Source organism: Macrosteles quadrilineatus, unplaced genomic scaffold (assembly GCF_028750875.1).
Source record: "Macrosteles quadrilineatus isolate MER2022 unplaced genomic scaffold, UCM_ALF_1.0 Scaffold_2__2_contigs__length_208266976, whole genome shotgun sequence".
Taxonomy (NCBI): Eukaryota; Metazoa; Arthropoda; class Insecta; order Hemiptera; family Cicadellidae; genus Macrosteles; species Macrosteles quadrilineatus.
The window spans coordinates 3,106,063-3,125,052 of record NW_026542595.1 but is presented as its reverse complement, the minus strand read 5'-3'; the positions used below and the strand labels follow the sequence as shown (position 1 = coordinate 3,125,052).

Sequence of the window (18,990 nt, the reverse complement as noted above, 5' to 3'; positions counted from 1 at the left end):
TAACTAATATAGCTGGGAGAAATCATGACACCTTCTCTTTGGCCGCATGGTTACTGTTAAGTCCCGTCGTTATATACACATTTGGGTACGTTTGAAAGTTTCACAATGTTACGTCATTTTTCAGTCCATCTCCAACTGGTTTTTACTGGTAATAGGCGCTATAGATTCGTTTCATCACACGAAAATAATTTGCTTATCGGTCATTTTCTGAATGTTGGAATTTTCTGCTACGAATAAAACTGTTTGGTCGTTACAAGTGAAATGTTATTGTATTACGAGTCGCCTTGTTTCTGTTAGGAGCACCAAAGAAATATTAGACAGGTACACATGAGAAATTAAACTATAGAAACTGTTTGTAACAAATCATGGGACAAAACGGAGAAATCAGCATGATTTACTCACTTGTAGTACAGTACAGAGAGAGTCTGCAAATGTGATCACAATTTTTGGTTTTTAGTGTTTATGTTGACACGCAACAACAGGTTCAAACGGAATGGCAAATAAACACTGCATCAGCTGACCAATTTAGCAGTGTTGCAAACATGTTTTAAAGCATCATATTACGTGCCTAATACAAGCACACTATTTTGTGTTGTTTGGTTGAAATACTGGAGTGCGGGAAAGTAAAATGAGTGCAACAAAGTAATTAAATGCGTGAATCAGCTACTTTGCGTGCTATAATCAGTGCAAGAAAGCTCGTTTGTCAGGTAACTGTAGGAAAAATACATTGTCATTAACTGTTTAGTCTCTTGTTGAAAATCTGACTGTGGTTTCAACTGAAGGAACAGCCGTTAAATTACAATTCACATTTAAACTGTTATAAAGAAAATTGGTTAGCATAACTGGATCTTTGAAAATGGAAAAAATAAAATAAAAGGACCCTAAAGGAAATACAATTTTTATTTTCCATTCGCAGGTGCGCTAGATCACAAGTTTTAAAAGGACACCTCAGTCGTAAACATTGTTTAAGTAGGGAAAAGGGGTGTTACCACAGATCCAAGGTTGAGCTTAACAGGGAAAATCCTTATTATATTGAAATAATAATAATAAATAATGAAGTATAGGCCTATAGATAGATGGATGCATAGATATACGTAGATAGTAGAATATCACTGATTTATACAATAGCCTAATTTATAGGGTGGTTTACACTTACTATTTTCATGGGTACTGTACGATTTTATTTTTACATGTATAAAAAGTGATCATTACTTTGACTTCATCATAGTATTTCCAGCGAGCTCACTGTCAGCAACACACGCTCAACAAAGCAAACGGTAACCTGTAAATTGTGATTAGCAACCCAATACACACGTTGTGAAAAGGGGATGGTTTACAATCGAAATGGTAATTGACATTTCATTATACTCATTGCAGTAATCAGTCCAAAATCCACCAGTGTTTCACAAGCGTTTAACGATGTCCCCATTATGAACAGTTTCCATTGTGATTATTAACAATATCAACTCATGTCGCAACCGCAACAGACGCCGCGTGGCGAAGTTTGATCATTTGATCTCAGCAAGGGTCACCGTGGCTTTGATCGTTTGATCACTGCGCAACATCAACGTCCTTGTGTAGATAGACAATCTGATCATAACGAAATTACTACGTATCTGGTTACAGAGCGTGTGGCCAATCGTGAACCCTCGCCTCATTTAATTCCCTTCATAACAAAGAAAACAATAGCGCAAATACCAAAATGTTAACTGGATTCAATAATTGACATATGGATACTATTCAATAATGATTATACATAACATGCACAAACCATCACAATTTCAATACTCATTTTAAAAGTATTATAATCAGTGGCGTTGCTTGGTTAAATTCCAGGGGGGGGGGAGAAGCCTCAAATTTCCCAACTGCTTAACATAGATTTCCCAACTATTTTTTTTTTATAAATCAATTTCTGTACTATTTTTAAAAATCTACAAATTATTATACTACACTGCAGTCACACTCAATTCAGTATTTATAAACTTCCATTAACAAAACATAGCTAGTTTTACATATATACAAAATTACTCAATTTCTAAAACTTCTACCAATTCATAATGAAATTTTATTACTTCAAAAAACTTGAACAAGTATAATGTTTCAAATCCAAAAAACTTTACAAACCATTGTGGTAGCAGACGTAGCAGTGTAAAATTTTAGGGATATAAAATAAGCCTAGTACAAATTAGTATTGAAAAAATATTTTATTACAAAATAATGAAATTAAAATACTTTTAGAAGTTAAGATCAACATTTTAACTTTCGTAAAACTTACAACTAGGGTACCTAGGCCTAAACAAGTTTGTAATGTGAAATATTAATATCAGTGTTGTGAATAATATTATTCTAGTCTAGAAAAGAATAAACCTAAAATAAGACTTGTATAAAATAAAAACGTCCTACTTGGTTGATAATAAACTTATACATACAATAAAAATGTTAACCTTCATCTTCATCAAACTAGAATTTAGACAAAAATCAAACTTAGAGTGAAAGTCAAACATCAAATTTTAGGTTATGTTTTGTCCACGTAGATCTGTTTCAGAGTGATTAGTTGATTCATTTGTGTAAATCCTTAATTAGGAATGATAAATAACTTGTGTAGATTTTTTAAAATATATTCAGAGAATAAATATTTCATTTAGGCTATTAAAAAATAAGAGTTTTAAAGGTAGGCCTAATCGATACACAAAACCTATCTTTAATGTTATTTTAATCTGCTTATTAGCAAGTACTCCGGTCAGTTAGCCTGCTCCAAATACCACAAAAAAGGTATAAAATATATTTCATGTGACTGACGTGAAAAATATTTTTGAATTTCTTGTTAACATTAACAAACAACATAATTGAACTGAAGAGCTACAATCGCTTGCAATTTCAAAATTCAAACTCGCAGCCTCGCAGACGAATCATTCAGAATCATCAACACAGAACAGGATCAAGGTAGCCAACATACGTCCAATAAGGAATAAAATTTCTCGTAAACGAAATTCCAACAAGCTATACCACTAATTGATTATTGATTTCTTAAAATAAGGCGTGTTTAGCCATGGTTTACCCTTGTTTAATCAAAGTTAAATGAAATCAAAGAAGCGTCAAGTTTATTTGTCCAAATCAAAGACATTTTTATCTTTGATGGATTTCCTTTCGCAAATATTTAAATTTTGTTTAGTTTAAAAATATATTTTTCTTGTATCTGACTTCCCAACTGTCCCAACTCGTGGCAAGGAAATTCCCAACTTTTCTCTTTCCCAGATTCTAGGGGGGGAGGCTCCCCCCCCTACCCCCCCCCAAGGCGACGCCCCTGATTATAATGAAAGAAGTGGCGAATTATATAAGCTGCTAGTAGCCTACATTGTTAATGTCACAAATCTAATTAAGATGGTTTTATTTTCAGAATCACCCGACCAACAGCACACTGAAAATGATTTTCAACAGGTAAGAACATATAAAGAAATAAAATGTATATTTAGCATTTATCTTCAGTTGTAGCACAATCGGCATAACGGCAAAACCCCTCTAATAGAAAGGTTATTGCTCTGGCTGCAACTTTCATCCCTCCAATTTGATTAGTTTCAACCTCGCTCGTCTTGTTTACACACACACATCGTCTTGTTGTGTCACACGTTTCATTTCAGTGACATAAAAAAATAGACCACTTCTTAGTGCTGTTAAATTTAAATGCATAACAACCTTTGCTTAATTAAAAAAGACAAAGTATTTGACCTAAAATTGAATTGATTACGATAGTTTCAAAATTTTACACAGTCTGTTTATAGAAAAGTAAGATGATATTTTACTATCAACTTTAATAACAACAACATAAGTCACAAACCAATATACACAGTTATATGGACGTCTTACGTTAATGAGCTAATCTGGCAGAATTAAAAATAGTTGTAATCAGATTATCATTACTTTCCAATAAGTAATCAAAGACAATTTGTAGCTAGTCATTGTGTACATAACAATTAACTAAGTGTGTAACATTATGTCGTGGCACACGAGAGACTATTGATAAGAGAGGTCAATACGATCACTGATAAGAGGAACGACATAAGCCGGCGGTCAGTGCTGTGTGGATCAGTGACTCAAGGTGGTCGGGGTCGGTCCTGTGACTCTGGTGGCATCGTCCGGTAGTTATAGCTATGATAGTAGAGTTGTAAATGTAGGCTAAAGTTAGGTAATTGTACGTCATCGAAGAAAATATATTTATGTTCATATACTGAAGAGAATAGTAGTCTTGAGGTAAAGAGTAACAATGGATAAAAAATCAATAAATAAAGAACTTTTTGAAGAGGCCAGAAGAGGTAAACAAAGCCATGGGAAAGCTAGGTTACCAGATTCATCAACAGTGTTGTTGGACGAATTTGGTTTAAAAACCAGGTAATTTTAGTTAATTTCTCAAAAACTAACTACAGTAATAGTTTTTTTCCTAACCATAATTTTTTTCTGTTTATTTATATGCACTGTGGTTTAGGACACACTGTAAACATTTACACTGTACATAAAAATATGTAGGATCGGAAGATGTACCTACAGTATTTTATTTGTTATATTCCATTATATTATCAATTACTCTATAGTTACATAGATAGAAATACAATAACCTTTTAACAGTATAAGTTTTGCCCTAGTTAGGGTAAGTTTGGGAAACAAATTTGTAAAATTGACATGTTTACAATTTTGGCTGAATTGTAAAAACAAAACTTGTTGAAGACTATTTCCCTTGAACTGTCTCTATCATGTGTGAGTGTATTTGTCATAATGCTATTTTTTCTATATGTTTACTTTTTCATTTCATAGTTTTTATTGCTAATGTTAACATGTTTTCTCATCTAATATATAAAATTCTCGTGTCACAGTGTTTGTCTGCAAACTCCTCCGGAACGACTTCACCGATCGTTATGAAATTTGGTGTGTAAATTCTGTAGGTATGCGAATAGAAAGTAAACTATTTCCCGTTTCGAAATTCTTAAAAGGGCTCCGCCCCAGTGGCTCTGGAGTTTCCCATGTTAACCTTATGAGAAATGGAATTAATGAATCTTAACAGCTGTTTCAATTAAACAAGTTGGTTCTGTTCTATGATGTTCAATAGCATTAAAGTTACAAGGATTACCAACAGGGTGCAGCACTATTATTTCTTTTACATTTATGACAACAGCTAATTTGCAACCAAAAGGTGAGTGAGCGTAGCGAACGAACTTCAACCTGGAGGCGAGTTAGCGTAGCGAACGAGCTAACCTGAAGGCAAGTGAGCGCAGCGATCGAGCTCCAACCTAAAGGTGAGTGAGCATAGCGAACGAGCTCCAACCCAAAGGTGAGTGAGCGTAGCGAACGAACTTCAACCTGGAGGCGAGTTAGCGTAGCGAACGAGCTAACCTGAAGGCAAGTGAGCGCAGCGAACGAGCTCCAACCTAAAGGTGAGTGAGCGTAGCGAACGAGCTCCAACCCAAAGGTGAGTGAGCGTAGCGAACGAACTTCAACCAGGACGTGATTGAGCGATGCGAACGAGATCATCTTGAAAATTAAACTTAACGGTACTTTCTTTCCATCGGTCTGTCTTAGGGGAAACCTATAACTTTGGCGATACGAAGTTCGCCGGGTCAGCTAGTTTCTTTATAATAATTTAAATATTTTTTACTTTTCCCAATCCAACAAAACTGTTTGACATTTAAATGGCATTATTGGTAACTTACAAGTTTTTTTGAATCTGCTCCTGCTCACAATAATATTCTGAAATTCACTTTTCATGGAATAAACAATAAATTGTTTTATTTATATCCTACTAAGGTTTTGAACAGTATTTTAAAAGTTAATCTGTGCTAACCTTATGCATTATTTTTTTGTAAGTTCCATGTACGAAGATTTGGATGTTGGGTACTGATATAGACATCTCATCTATAAACTGCTATTTTATTATATTAAAATACAAAATAGTTGAACGAGCCCCTCACAAAGTATGCTGTACTGCTAAACATTCCATGTTTCTTCTCGGTTGTTTTTGATATTGTGATATTTGATGTGATGTAAAACATACATTTAAGAGCTTATAATAATAAGATTTATTATTTAATAATATGTTGTTTCAGTTAAACCTAATTTGTTGGTGGATTCAACAGAAATAAGTAATTTACACAAGCACACTCTGTCAGGGTCTCAATGTTACAATATTTTTATATAGAAACTGGCTATAATTTTGACATGGATCGGGATATCTGGTTCTATCTGTTGTCAAATGTACCAGAGCATATGATTTATATAAATAATACAAATCATATGTAGATTGCAAGTATAACCTAACTGTGATGTGTGTATAGGGGTGTGAGTGGCCGAGCCCTGCTGCTTGTCTCCGTGTTGGCTGGGATGGTGCTGGTTGTTGTCCTAACCAGTCTCTACCTCTACCAGACATCTCCCTGGACCTCCGAGGATCAGTATGTGTTGGTGGCTCCTGACGTCACCAGCCTCCCCCCTCCCACCCCCTCTGTACTGGGAAGGTTCAGCAAAGCCGCCGTCGTCAGCAACGGGCTGCCCTGCGCTGAGTTTGGAAAGTGAGTATGGTTATAGTGTTGTTATTACAATAATTGTTCGATGTGGGAGTTAACATAAGTTATAAGAAAAAATGATCTCACACACCTTACAATAAGAAAATCCAACACTGGAGGGTAAACAGGGCGAATGGGGTTTGGATGAGCTCACCACACAGAGGGACACCCAGCAGATCTTGACGTTCTGATTCACTGCAGACACTTTGAAGAGAATTTAGTATTGTTAATAACTGATACAAAAGAGAGAGGTTTGAGGTAGAAAAACTTCACCCCGAGGTGGTCAAATGACCGAGATTGCCAGAATAACGGTACGGCGAAGCACATAGGTCCGATCAAGGAAGGAGGAAGGTTTTAGATGTTAACTAAATAAAATCGTGGTGGAGAAATTTGAGTTTTTCATGCGAGAGAAAAAGATAGATCACGCCATATGACGTAGGCATGGGATGATTTTTAGGAGAATATGAGGGAGTGGAGTTGCCATGGTGTGTGTAAATAAAAAGCATAAATATCAAAATTAATGTTACAATCTATGCACACAATTAATTAAATGTTAATAAAATTACTAATTTTTAAATAATTCTACCCATTTATAATATGTACAAAACCATGATCACAATACCTCCTAGACTTATTAAAATTAGAAATTAACATTAGGAAGACTTAACATGACTAACGTATATCTGTAATCTAACTATTAACTATTAAATGAAATATACATTTTTTTAAATGGTTTGAAAAAACTAAATTTACAATACTAGGGTTGCTGTTCCTCCTAAGGTTGAAAACTATAATAAAGCGCTCTCAGTGATAATGGAGACACCTTTATGAATATGTCTTTTTGTGTTATGAAAAAATTGTTTAAATACATTCTTATCATTATTACTACAAACTACACATAAATAGTAAACAGCTCATTTATCAAAGGCAGCAGTTTGGCTGATGATTGATTGATTGTTGCAGACAGATGTTGGAGAAGGGAGGCTCGGCTGTAGACGCAGCCATCGCTACATTGCTGTGTGATGGAGCAACCTGTCTACACAATATGGGGCTGGGCGGGGGCTTCCTCATGACTATATACAACAAGGTAACAATAACAGAAACAACAAGTATCAAGAAAAGTTAGTTGGTAATTCTCTATGCCAAACTTAACAATGCAACACTTAATTTTTGTTGTTTTTGCCTCCTGACCACATAACTAGGTAATACTAGAGTAAATAAAGTTTAAATTAAAATTATTCGAACCAAGACTTGAGTTGAAATAATTCAAAAATATATTTATATTAGTATCAATTAATTAAAACCCTACATGATAATGTTGCTACCTACTAGTAGGCCAATGACATAAGTGTTATAGGAATATAAAAATATTTGTTTGTTGTGGCAGGAAGAAATAAATAAATCCCTTTTTTTAGATTTCCCCCAACTAAAAGTGATCTATTTTAACAGTAACTTAATGCAGACTTTGCCAATAATTATTGCAATATATTATGACCACTCTGTGGTAAATTCAATTTACAGAGGTACCAGATACATACTTTGGAATCGTTAATACCCTTTTAAGATATGAGGTTAAATAGCTGAAGCTATATGTCAATAAACTGTGTGTGGTGCTACAATAAGTTAGATATCAGTTATGTATTTTATTTTAAGTATAAATGTTGTATTTCCCTTTTAGTGCAGGATCTGCAGGTTGAGTATGCATGGAAAGCCTGGGGCAATTTTATTTCAGATTTTTGTTATAGGCATGGTGATTTTTGTATGGTGATCATGAAAACGCATGTTGTCGCCCCCCAGCGTGGTCGACATCCCTGGGGGGAGGGGGGGCTAATATGGCTGGGGGCACCATTTACTAAAACGCTTATAACCTGAGAACCATTTTAGATAGAACATTGAAATAGATACCAACTTACTCATTATTTTACTCATATTACACTGATGCTAATATCTTCAATAAACAGTGTGCTTTAAAAGTCCCGAAATGGCTTAATGTGTTTTTAACCAATATAGATACGGTATCACAGTTTTGTATCTAGATATATATCATTAAAACCTACCTTTTAAAGCAATTATTGTCAAATATCTTCTCCTCCAGGGGGAAGGCCCACAAGGAGTAAGAAGAAAATCTTTAATGTAAGCATATGTTTAGATGCCCATCACATTAAAGGTATTTACTAGTAAAATACAAAGCCGCAAATTTTAACTGAAATGGACAACCAAGTCATAAATGACAGCTATTCAAAGATGTGTTGAAATAGCATTGCTATAAGCTACCTCCTCTGGGAGGCACCCGCTAGAAGTTGGAAGAAAATTATAAATGCATGCATATGCACATCAAATTAAAGTTCTTAATAAGTATAATACAATGCCACAAATTAGAGCCCAAAATAACAACTGGGTAAAAAATGGCAGCAGTTCAAGGATTCAAAATGGCAGATTCAAAATATCTTTGAACAGCTGCCATATTTGACTCGGTTGTCTGTTTGAGTTGAAATTGCTTGTGGGTCGTCCCCCTAGAAGAGAGGAAAATTGATAATTAATTGCTTAAAAAGGTAGTTTTTTATGATAAATATCTGGATACAAAATTGTACCACCATATCTATGTCGGTTAAAAAAAATATTAAGCTGTTCCGGGACTTTTTTAACACACTGTGTATTGAAGATTTTAGCTTAGGTATAAAATGATAAAAAAAAACAACCATAAAGAATTAAACAATACACTTTTTTGAAGGTCATATGAGTAAATTGACATTTATTTTAATGTTCTATCTCAAATGGTTCTTGAGTTACAGTAGAGTCCCGCAAACTCGGCACTCGATAACCCGGCAGTCTGGATAACTCGGCCATCACCTGGCTCAGAAAATTAGTGATTTTTTGAGTCCGAGTTAAAAATGGACTCAAGCCAGCTCGAGTCAAATTATTCGCAACTCATACCAAGGATTTGTTGTACTATATCTGATGACTTAATACTGACTTGTAATATAAATGTAAATAAAAAAGGTGATTAAAAAGCTTAAAATTGTATTGTTCTTATTTTTAACCCTAGTTCCTGATAACCCGGCATTTCACAAACTCGGCACCTTTCCAGTCCTGGGACTCTACTGTATAAGCGTTTTAGTAAACGGCACCCACGCAATATCCCCCCCCCCCCTCCGAGGATGTCGACCACGTTGGGGGGCGACGACATGCATTTTCACGATCACTATGGTGACTATAACAACAATCAGAAATAAAATTTATGTCAGGCTTTCCATGCATACTCAACCCCCTTCAGATCCTCGACTATTTATCTTGGACGGAATTTCTATGTAGGCTACTAATAAAAATTATATTTGAGTGCCACTAGAATTAGAATTAATGTAATGCTTTAAAGAAAAAGGAATGAATTGTTTGTCAAAAGTGGTGGTTTTGATACAACACAACAGTTTTTTCAGTAGCATAAGTTTAGAAACGTCAGTTATCTTTTTTATTAAAGTAATATATAATCTACATTAATGTGCTTCTCATGCCCAGACGACTGGTACAGTTGAGACTCTCAATGCCCGAGAGACAGCCCCAGCCGCTGCCACAGAAGACATGTTCCATGGCAACATCACTCTCTCTACCATAGGTGAGACAGAGCTGTATGAAAAAATAGCATCTATCGTATCAAAAGCAATTATAAAATCCAAAATTTGTATTACCAGGTCCTGATAAACCAGAACATTTAAAACAAGAATCAATATAATGATGTTACGAGTCACTTAAAAAAAGTTGCCAGTTTGATCCTGAGAAATGGTAGTAGATTTTGATGGTTCACTGGACCCAGTTGTCCTTGATCATTGGGCTTTTAATATATGGTCCTGGCTAATGTAAAAGCTGGTTTTAGTCGGTAAAGCTACACTCATCCTTCACTCAAATTTAGATTAAAATATGCACCTAGGTAGTGCCCCATCTCATTCGGTAGTAATCTTTTTATTTTTCTTAAGGAAAAGGCAGGAAAATGTGTCTAAACACATACACATTTGGCTTCCCAGTAGCCTGGGAAACTAATAATTGGCCTTCCGGCGGAGCATATCCCATTGTGGACAGCGGAAGAATGTGTGCTCCGCAACGTCGGGAACAGGTACTATACAGTCAAGTGAATTCAACTTCCATCAAATGTAGGTAAAACTGAAAATAGCTGTGACCTGACAAGAACTGCGTGATGTAGTAGTCGACCTCGACATGCTGTTATTCCACCAATGGTTGGACCTGCCCGATGATTCTGGCAGTCCATAATACTTGAGTCTCCTGTTCCCAGTTTTCTTGCCATATCTTGAAAGTGGGGGAGCCTTCCTCTGTTCTTGCAGCGTCCTTACCGAGCTTTCTTGTAGCCTTATCTCTGGTAGATTGCCTTCCTCTCGCTGACAAGAATTTGACAGGAATTACTCCAGCAATCGCCAGAACGGCAGGCTTGAACAGCGTGCGGTAGGCAGAAGCGACCTGGAGTGCCATTTGTCGCTGCATTCGCGCAAGCATCCACCATACAGTAGATCTGGTCTCTTCAGCTCAATTTATCCACCATCACACTGAGGTACTTGGTGGTTCACGCCGTTTGGACAACAACATTTACCACTCATAGCGCAACGATGGTTTCAATCCATTTCTCCATAAAGATGACGATCTCAATCTTGCTCAAAGAGAGCAACATACAATGATCAGCCATCCAGGCATTTAGGCTACTGCACACATGACCTGATTTAGTTTGTTACAGTACGGCCAGCTCAACGTTGCATGCAACAATTAATCTCTTGCTAACAAAACCAATCGTCCGCTATTCAAGCAAGAGTTCTGCAACATTGATAATGCTCGATGAGCCTCTCAACAGATACGCTGATAAGTAGAAACTGTTTCCTCAATATTTTCAAAATACTTGAAAATACCATCTTGCCAAGTTAAAGGCGTTCTTGACATCTAGTGTATTAAGAGGCATGACTCAGTGAGAAAAATAGTTGAAACTCTCGGAATGAACGACCCGCTCTTTGTACTTCAGATAACAAGTAGATTGTTGACAGTCACTTTCTGAAGCCGTACTGACATGGAGACAAGTCCCCAGCAGCTTCTACGGCAGAAGTCAGGGTATCAACTTTTCAAATAGTTGGCTATGTCCAACATACAGAGAGGTCTGTAGGAAAGTATATCCCCGGTCAAGTTTCTCCTTTTGCTGATTGGCTCAAGCTGCTTAAGTCCATGCATCCGTTTTCCAAGAGAATGGGAAAACCCATTCTGATATTTGTTATACACTCTCAGCAGCAACTTGACGGGGTTGATTTTGAATACCTTCTTCTCACCGGAAATCACATCAGAAACAGTAGCTTTTCTATTTTCCGGGATAGAACATAGATGTTACCAACTCTTCGATTGTAAAGAGAGGAATATCCCCTAACCCGCCGTAATCAAAATAGAGCTGATATGGATGAAGTGGAAACAGGGCAGTGACGATCCTATCCATGGATGTGCTCTCCATGAGGAAAGGTGGAGATCTGGCAGCGAGTTTCTGGGTCACAATATTGTATCCCAGTCCCCAAGGACAGGGCTGCACCCAGCTTTGGCAGACCCCAGTAAAAATATTAGGCTGGGCCCCCCACTCATTGAAGTATATGTTTGGCGGGGCCCATCCTGGGCCCCGGTAGAATTGTCCGGAAAAACTGGTCTGAATAAGGCCCTGCTCAAGGATCAGAGTCAACGTCTTCTTCAAGTTTCCTCCAACAACTTGCTCTGGAGCAATAGCCTTGTTATGGAGCAATAGCCTTGCTAGGGATCAATAGCCTTGCTATGGAGTTAATAGCCTTGTTATGGAGCAATAGCCTTGCTTTGGAGCAATAGCCTTGTTATGGAGCATTAGCCTTGCTCTGGAGCAATAGCCTTGTTATGGAGCATTAGCCTTGCTCTGGAGCAATAGCCTTGTTATGGAGCAATAGCCTTGCTAGGGAGCAATAGCCTTGCTATGGAGTAATAGCCTTGTTATGGAGCAATAGCCTTGCTTTGGAGCAATAGCCTTGTTATGGAGTAATAGCCTTGTTATGGAGCAATAGCCTTGCTTTGGAGCAATAGCCTTGTTATGGAGCAATAGCCTTGTTATGGAGCAATAGCCTTGATCTGGAGCAATAGCCTTGCTATGGAGCAATAGCTGGCCTTACTCTGGTTGATAGCCCAGTGGAGAGCTTAAGTCCTCCAGTACACAGATTGCTTATTGCAACGGGGTCTCCTGCATGGCATGGCCTGGTCCCAAGCCGAGTCAATCACTTCCTTTGTAGACATTACCAATGCCTCCACACCAATTAACATGTGCAGCGGGATATATATAGTCTCCCTGTGAGATTACTTTGGCGAACTTCTCCACATCCAGTTTGTACGTATTTTATTTGGTTGGTCCAAATCCTGAAGTGAGCGCTTGCTGATGGTCCTATCATCAAGTATGAAAAAAATTACGTACTGATGATCGCTTGCTCTGAGGTCCCCAATAACTCTCCAGTTAGAGATTCGGGCCAGTAGTGAATCCTATGCAAAAGAGATATAGGGAATCTTACCTCTCATACCGTAACACCAGAAAGTAATAGTAATAATAATTGGAAAGTAATTGGTAATATAGTAATAATACATATATGTAGAATTAAAACGTAAAAGTGTTATTAACTATTGGATATCTTAGTGACCTATTCTGGGTAAAATACGTTTACAGATAACCCGGTCACCTCTCTCCTTGCTGATTAGAACAAGTCCAGCAAGTCTAAGGGGACTGGGAAAACCCATGTGGACATGCATTTTGATTGAAAATACCTTCTTGAGGGCCTCACAGGAAATCTTATCAGAACCAGGAGCTTTTCTATTTTTGCGGGAGAGTACTTCCATTTGATAAATTTTGATACCTAACTCAAATATTTATTTCAATAACTAGCTTTGAAATAGGTTAAGAGAATATTTCAAAACAATAGATAGAGGAATACCACTTTAATAGGTCCTTATACCCTAGGTGGACTATCCATTGCCGTGCCAGGAGAATTAAGAGGTTATCAAGCTGCTTGGGAACGCTACGGCAGACTGAAATGGCACAAACTGTTTGAACCCACCATTCAAATGTGCGAGGAGGGAGTGCCCATCGGTAAACATTTGGCTAAGAACTTAGAGGTGATGGAGCAGGAAATTAGAAACAGCAAGACATTAAGGTACGTTTGGTTGAAAATTGTAGGTAACACTGTATGTATTTCTCTAACATTTGTTTTTAGCTCTACCATGACATTTTTGCTTCAATTTGAATGTTAACATAAGAAACAAATGAAAACCACATGTTTTTCAGTTGTACTGATGATTAAAGGAAAACAATAGCAGGTAGATGGCTGATTAAATAATGAAAAGTATTTTGTTGAACGGAAAATAACAACCAAGTTGAAACAACACAAACTTTGAATACAACCCGTGTCCGATTAAAGTTAATTTTGGGTAGGGTGATGGTAAGCTTATTTTATTTAAGCAATTATTGGGGCCATCTGGAATCCGATCCCATCCACATAAACCCAGTCAAAGCCAGATAATCAGAAATAAAATCATAAAGAACTGTATAGTAGTCAAACAAAAAGTCTTTTGATTTTTTATATTAACTAATTATGTGAAAAAATGTACACAATATTTTTTTAAATATCATTTATCAGTGTACTCTATAATGTTTGTAAAACTTCCTAACTATTTTGCCCTATCAATCTTTCTATAACACACACAATAATAGACAGGGTGGTCCTAAATTATTGTATACATTTTAAGATTAAATACATAAATAACTAGCAAGCAACTTAGAAACTTGGGAATGGTTTCATTAAATAGCAAAGTTAAAGTAGTTTAATACAGTAACTGCAAACATTAAGAAAAGTCTGTAATTATTAAATGTGGTTACAAAAAGTCTGTAAACATCACCTAAACTATGAGTGTAAGTTATGTTTTCTTCTTAATGACATGTGTTGTAGCATAGTCAGCTGGCCAAATTTGGACCTTTCTACACCAGCTGTGTGTATGACATTTGACGAATCAAAAACTAAACTGATCTCTTCAGCTACTCTTCAAAATAGCTAGTGTGCATAAGAAAAAGCTAAGTGTGTTCTTTGGTTCTGTAAAAGCAGATCTGTAATAACTGTTTGATATAGGCTTCGTTTAGAGTATGGCCGTAGTTATCCAAAGTCCAAGTAACAATTCTATAAAACTGTGGTACAAGTAGTTTAAAGGAACGGGAATTGTCAAACATATATAGTCTTAAGGGTCCTCACATGAGATAAAAAAAATAACTTACAATAACAGTTTTGATGATTTTTACAGACTTTTTATAACTACTTCTTATAATTACTGACATTATTATTATTATTTGTTTGCAGTTACTGTACGAAACTGCTTTAAATTTGCTATTTAATTAAACAATTCCCATGTTTATAAATTGCTTGGTTGTTTATGTATTTTATTTTAAAATGTGTACAATAATTTTAATTTATGACCACCCTGTATTTCAATTGTATATTCATCTGGTTGGTCCAAATCCTGAAATAAGATTTGGGTTTATTTTCAGTGCCATTTTGCTATTGGGAAATGGAGAGCTACCAAAATTTGGAGAAACAATAAAACTGCCGCTTTTGGCCAAGACATTGCGCAGAGTTGCTTACAGCCCCCTCATGGCTGATGAGCTATACAATGGAGGTCTCACAGAAGCCTTCATCAGTGATATCAAGAGTGCCGGAGGAATCATCACAGCCCAGGACTTAGCGGACTACAGGTAACAGGAGTATAATATTAAAATAGCGTAGCTAGAGGCAACCGATATTTGTTTTACTAACTGATCATCTGTTAATCTATTAAACAAATAACTACAATACTAGGTGAATCCCGTCGAAATCGACGGTTACTCTTGAGGTTTTACGTAAATTCAGCTAACTGTGATGGATGGAGCGAAGTTATTAAAATCTTAGGGAGGATAAACATGATTATGAGTAAGACGATAGTGTACCTTAAAAAGCGTGGTTGATGAATTCGTTGAATTCAATATTTTCTGTCCTTTCATCGGCTTTAGGTTGCCCAAAAGGCTTTTCAGAAGTCTTACTATTGTTTCTTGTTCATGACTTTTGTTCATGTTAAAGCCTCTTTCACTATATGGGGAAAGGAGTTCATATAATTGGTCTGTCATCTGACGGCGATTATTAAATTTAAATATTTAAATTTTTATCTTTAAAATTTATTTATTATTTATTGAGCGAAGCTTTTATAAGGCAACTTTTATGCATTTCGTAATACGCAAACTCCTCTTAGACGGCTGAATCAATCGTTTTCAAATTTTGCATGGTGATAAAGACCATATCGGTGAGTGCCAACATCTATATGGCGTTAAAAAAGTCTCTCAGGAATCCGCCCCACTGGGTCTCAAAGTTTCAATGTAATCTTTATGAAAGCAGTATTTGACATATAAACAAAGACATATGATCAGCTGTTGACTTTTGAATGCAGTAGATAAATAAATAGCTGTTAGCATTATTCCACAGATATTAGAATATAAACGGTGGTATGGATCATAAATATAATCAAATGACGACACTAGCTTGAGGTCCATGTCGTAGGAAGTGGTGAAGGAAGTAGTAAAGATGAGCAGTCTGGAGTGTGGAAACTGTTTAAGACGATTAGATTTAGGTAGGTATCTGCATTCCTAAAATTCTATGGGAAGGGAGGAAAACGGGTCCGTGACGTAGGAAGTGGTGAAGGAAATAGTCAAGGCGAGCTATTTTCAACCCGCAAAGCATGCGCCAATGACGACTGTTTTTACTGCAGTATGATAAAAACAATATAATATGGTCTGGAGTGTGGAAACTGTTTATGACTATTAGATTATGGTATCTACAATCCTAAAATGCTATGGGACGGAAGGAAAACAGGTCCGCGATGTCTGAAGTGGTGAAGGAAGTAGTCAAGACTTCCACCATGGTCAAGGCGAGCTGTCCGGAGTGTGGGATCTGTTTATGACCAATAGATTAAGGTATTTGCATTCTAATAATGCTAAGGGAAGGAAGGTAAACAGGTCCGTGACGTAGGAAGTGATGAAGGAAGCAGTAAAGGCGAGTTTTTCGGAGTGTGGGAACTGTTTATGACTATTAGATTAAGGTATCTTGGTATCTACAATCTTAAAATTCTATGGGAAGAGAGGGAAACAGGTCTGCGATGTAAGAAGAGGTGACGGAAGTAGTAAGGTGAGCAGTGTGCAGTTTGGGAACTGGAAACCGTTTGTAGCAGTTAGATTAATGTATCTGTAATGCTGAAATGCTATGAGAAGGGATGGAAGCATGGCCACGACATAGAAAATGGTGAAAGAAGTAGTAAAGGCTAGTAGTGCGGAATGTGGGCAATGTTTGTGGCAATTAGATTAACGTATCTAAAATACTAAAATGCTATGGAAAGTGATGAAAACAGGTCCACGATGTAGGAAGTGGCTTAGGAAGTAGTAAAGTATGAACATATTGTAAGAACCGTCTGTGGCAGTTAGATTAATGTATCTTCAGTCCTAAAATGCTATGAGAAGGGAAGGAAACAGGCCCCACGACGTAGGAAGTAGTGAAGGAAGTAGTAAAAGCTGGCAGTGCAGAGTGAGGGAACCGTTTGGGCAGTTAGATAAATGTATCTAATACTTAAATGCTATGAGAAGGGATGGAAACAGGTCTATGACGTAGGAAATGGTGAAGGAAGTAGTAAGGCTTGCAGTGCAGAGTGTGGGAAGTGTATTTGGCAATTACATTAATGTAGGCCCCTATCTGCAATCCTAAAATGCTATGGGATGAGAGGGAAACAGGTCCACGACGTAGGGGATGGTAAAGGAAGTAGTAAAGGTGGGCAGTGTTGAGTGTGGTAATGGATTAATGTATCTGCAATGCTAAAATGCTATGGGAAGAGACCGTAGACTATAGGTTAAAATGATTATGAAGCACGAATCGTTACATATTTCGATACGTATTCAATAGTTTACAATAGAAATTTACAACTGAGTTGACAACAGCTGAGTTTTACTCCATAGAGGCTAAAAACGAATTTTATTCCCTAAAGAGTAAAAATGCTACTTTAGACCCGCAAAGCATGCACCAATGACGACTGTTTTTACTGCAGTATGATAAAAACAATATAATATGAACCCTTGATGACTCCGCTCAATTTTGTGGATGCCTCTGCGAACGCCACCTAGTTTTTAAAATCTTTAATCTTTAAATTTGAAATCTTTATTAAACTATATTAAATCTGACGGCGATATTAATATAGTCAATATATTACTAAAATAACTGGTTCAATCTGCTTTGGGAAAATCATTCCGATCATATTGGGATTGTATATGAATCACCATCTTTGGTCATCAAAATACATAATTTTATCAGCGGGAGGCATATTAAATCTTTTTTCTTTTTTGTATTTGATAAAAATATCTTATTCTCCAGAAAGAAGTAACATTCTTACTTCGATCCAAGCAATTTTAATTCCTTCTCTTGCCACATCGACCCATGTATTTAATCATCCTGTACTTACTTGCTAATTGATTAACTTATGGGGTAGTTTTGCAATGGCCATATCGATCACATAAAGCTGTGCATGTATTTCGTGGATGGAATGAACCATAATTGTAGGAAATTTGACCACAAATCTTGAACATTTGCGGAACCAAATCCATAACCTAGTCCAGCCTTGGTAACAAATTATGCAAATGCGATGAGATGTGATGGCACTGTTGTGTTTCCGAATGTTTTGTATGTAGTGAGGTTTAGATGCGTTGTTACATGTGTACAGCAAAGTAAAAACCCTGTATACATTTTTTTAAATACCTGAATTGACATTAGTTCACCTACTTCACCAAAACCATAGATGAAACATACTCTGTAGTTAGTCTATTCCAAAACTTGAACACAGCTCTCATCCTCAACGTACTCATTTATGACACAATTTTTAACACGATTGTGTTGTTCGACCTAGCTAGATGTGTACTTCAAAGTAAAAACCCTGTACACATTTTTTTAAATACCTGAATAGACATTAATTTACCTACTTCACCAAAACCATAGATGAAACATACTCCATAGTTAGGCCTAGTCTATTCCAAAACGTGACGAACACAGCTCTCATCTATGACACAATTTTCAACCCGATTATCGAAAACTTTAATACCAAAAAATGAATTTCTGATCTTCTTTCTTCAATTCAATAATATTCTTGAACCTTACAATATGTATAAGCTATAAGGAATTATTATATGTTCCTTTAAAATTTATAGGTTGCACTGATTTCATAATTTCACATTTTAAAGAGCAATAAAGCATAGATTTTGGAGAATCAATTTAAAATCATGAATAATAATGTGTAAACATTTAATTTTGACAGTTTCAGTAGACCTTTGAATACAATTTTAATATTAACAGCTGGTTCATTA

General features: G+C 36.4%; 1 protein-coding gene across 2 annotated transcripts in view; it reads left to right on the top strand.

The window, feature by feature from the left end:
• The first annotated feature begins 3,397 nt into the window (after positions 1 to 3,397).
• Positions 3,398 to 18,990, top strand: part of LOC128986503 (scoloptoxin SSD14-like) — a 38,715-nt gene continuing 23,122 nt past the window's right edge. Inside the window, exons 1-6 of one of the 2 annotated variants that reach the window (XM_054406906.1) lie at positions 3,398 to 3,438; positions 6,321 to 6,551; positions 7,509 to 7,632; positions 10,059 to 10,155; positions 13,540 to 13,732; positions 15,115 to 15,318. In XM_054406906.1, the coding sequence (XP_054262881.1) occupies positions 3,425 to 3,438; positions 6,321 to 6,551; positions 7,509 to 7,632; positions 10,059 to 10,155; positions 13,540 to 13,732; positions 15,115 to 15,318 (863 nt within the window). In that variant the 5' untranslated portion in view covers positions 3,398 to 3,424. Of the gene's footprint in view, positions 3,439 to 4,086; positions 4,387 to 6,320; positions 6,552 to 7,508; positions 7,633 to 10,058; positions 10,156 to 13,539; positions 13,733 to 15,114; positions 15,319 to 18,990 lie in introns of those variants that run through there. The other variant, XM_054406905.1, reaches the window with a different exon arrangement.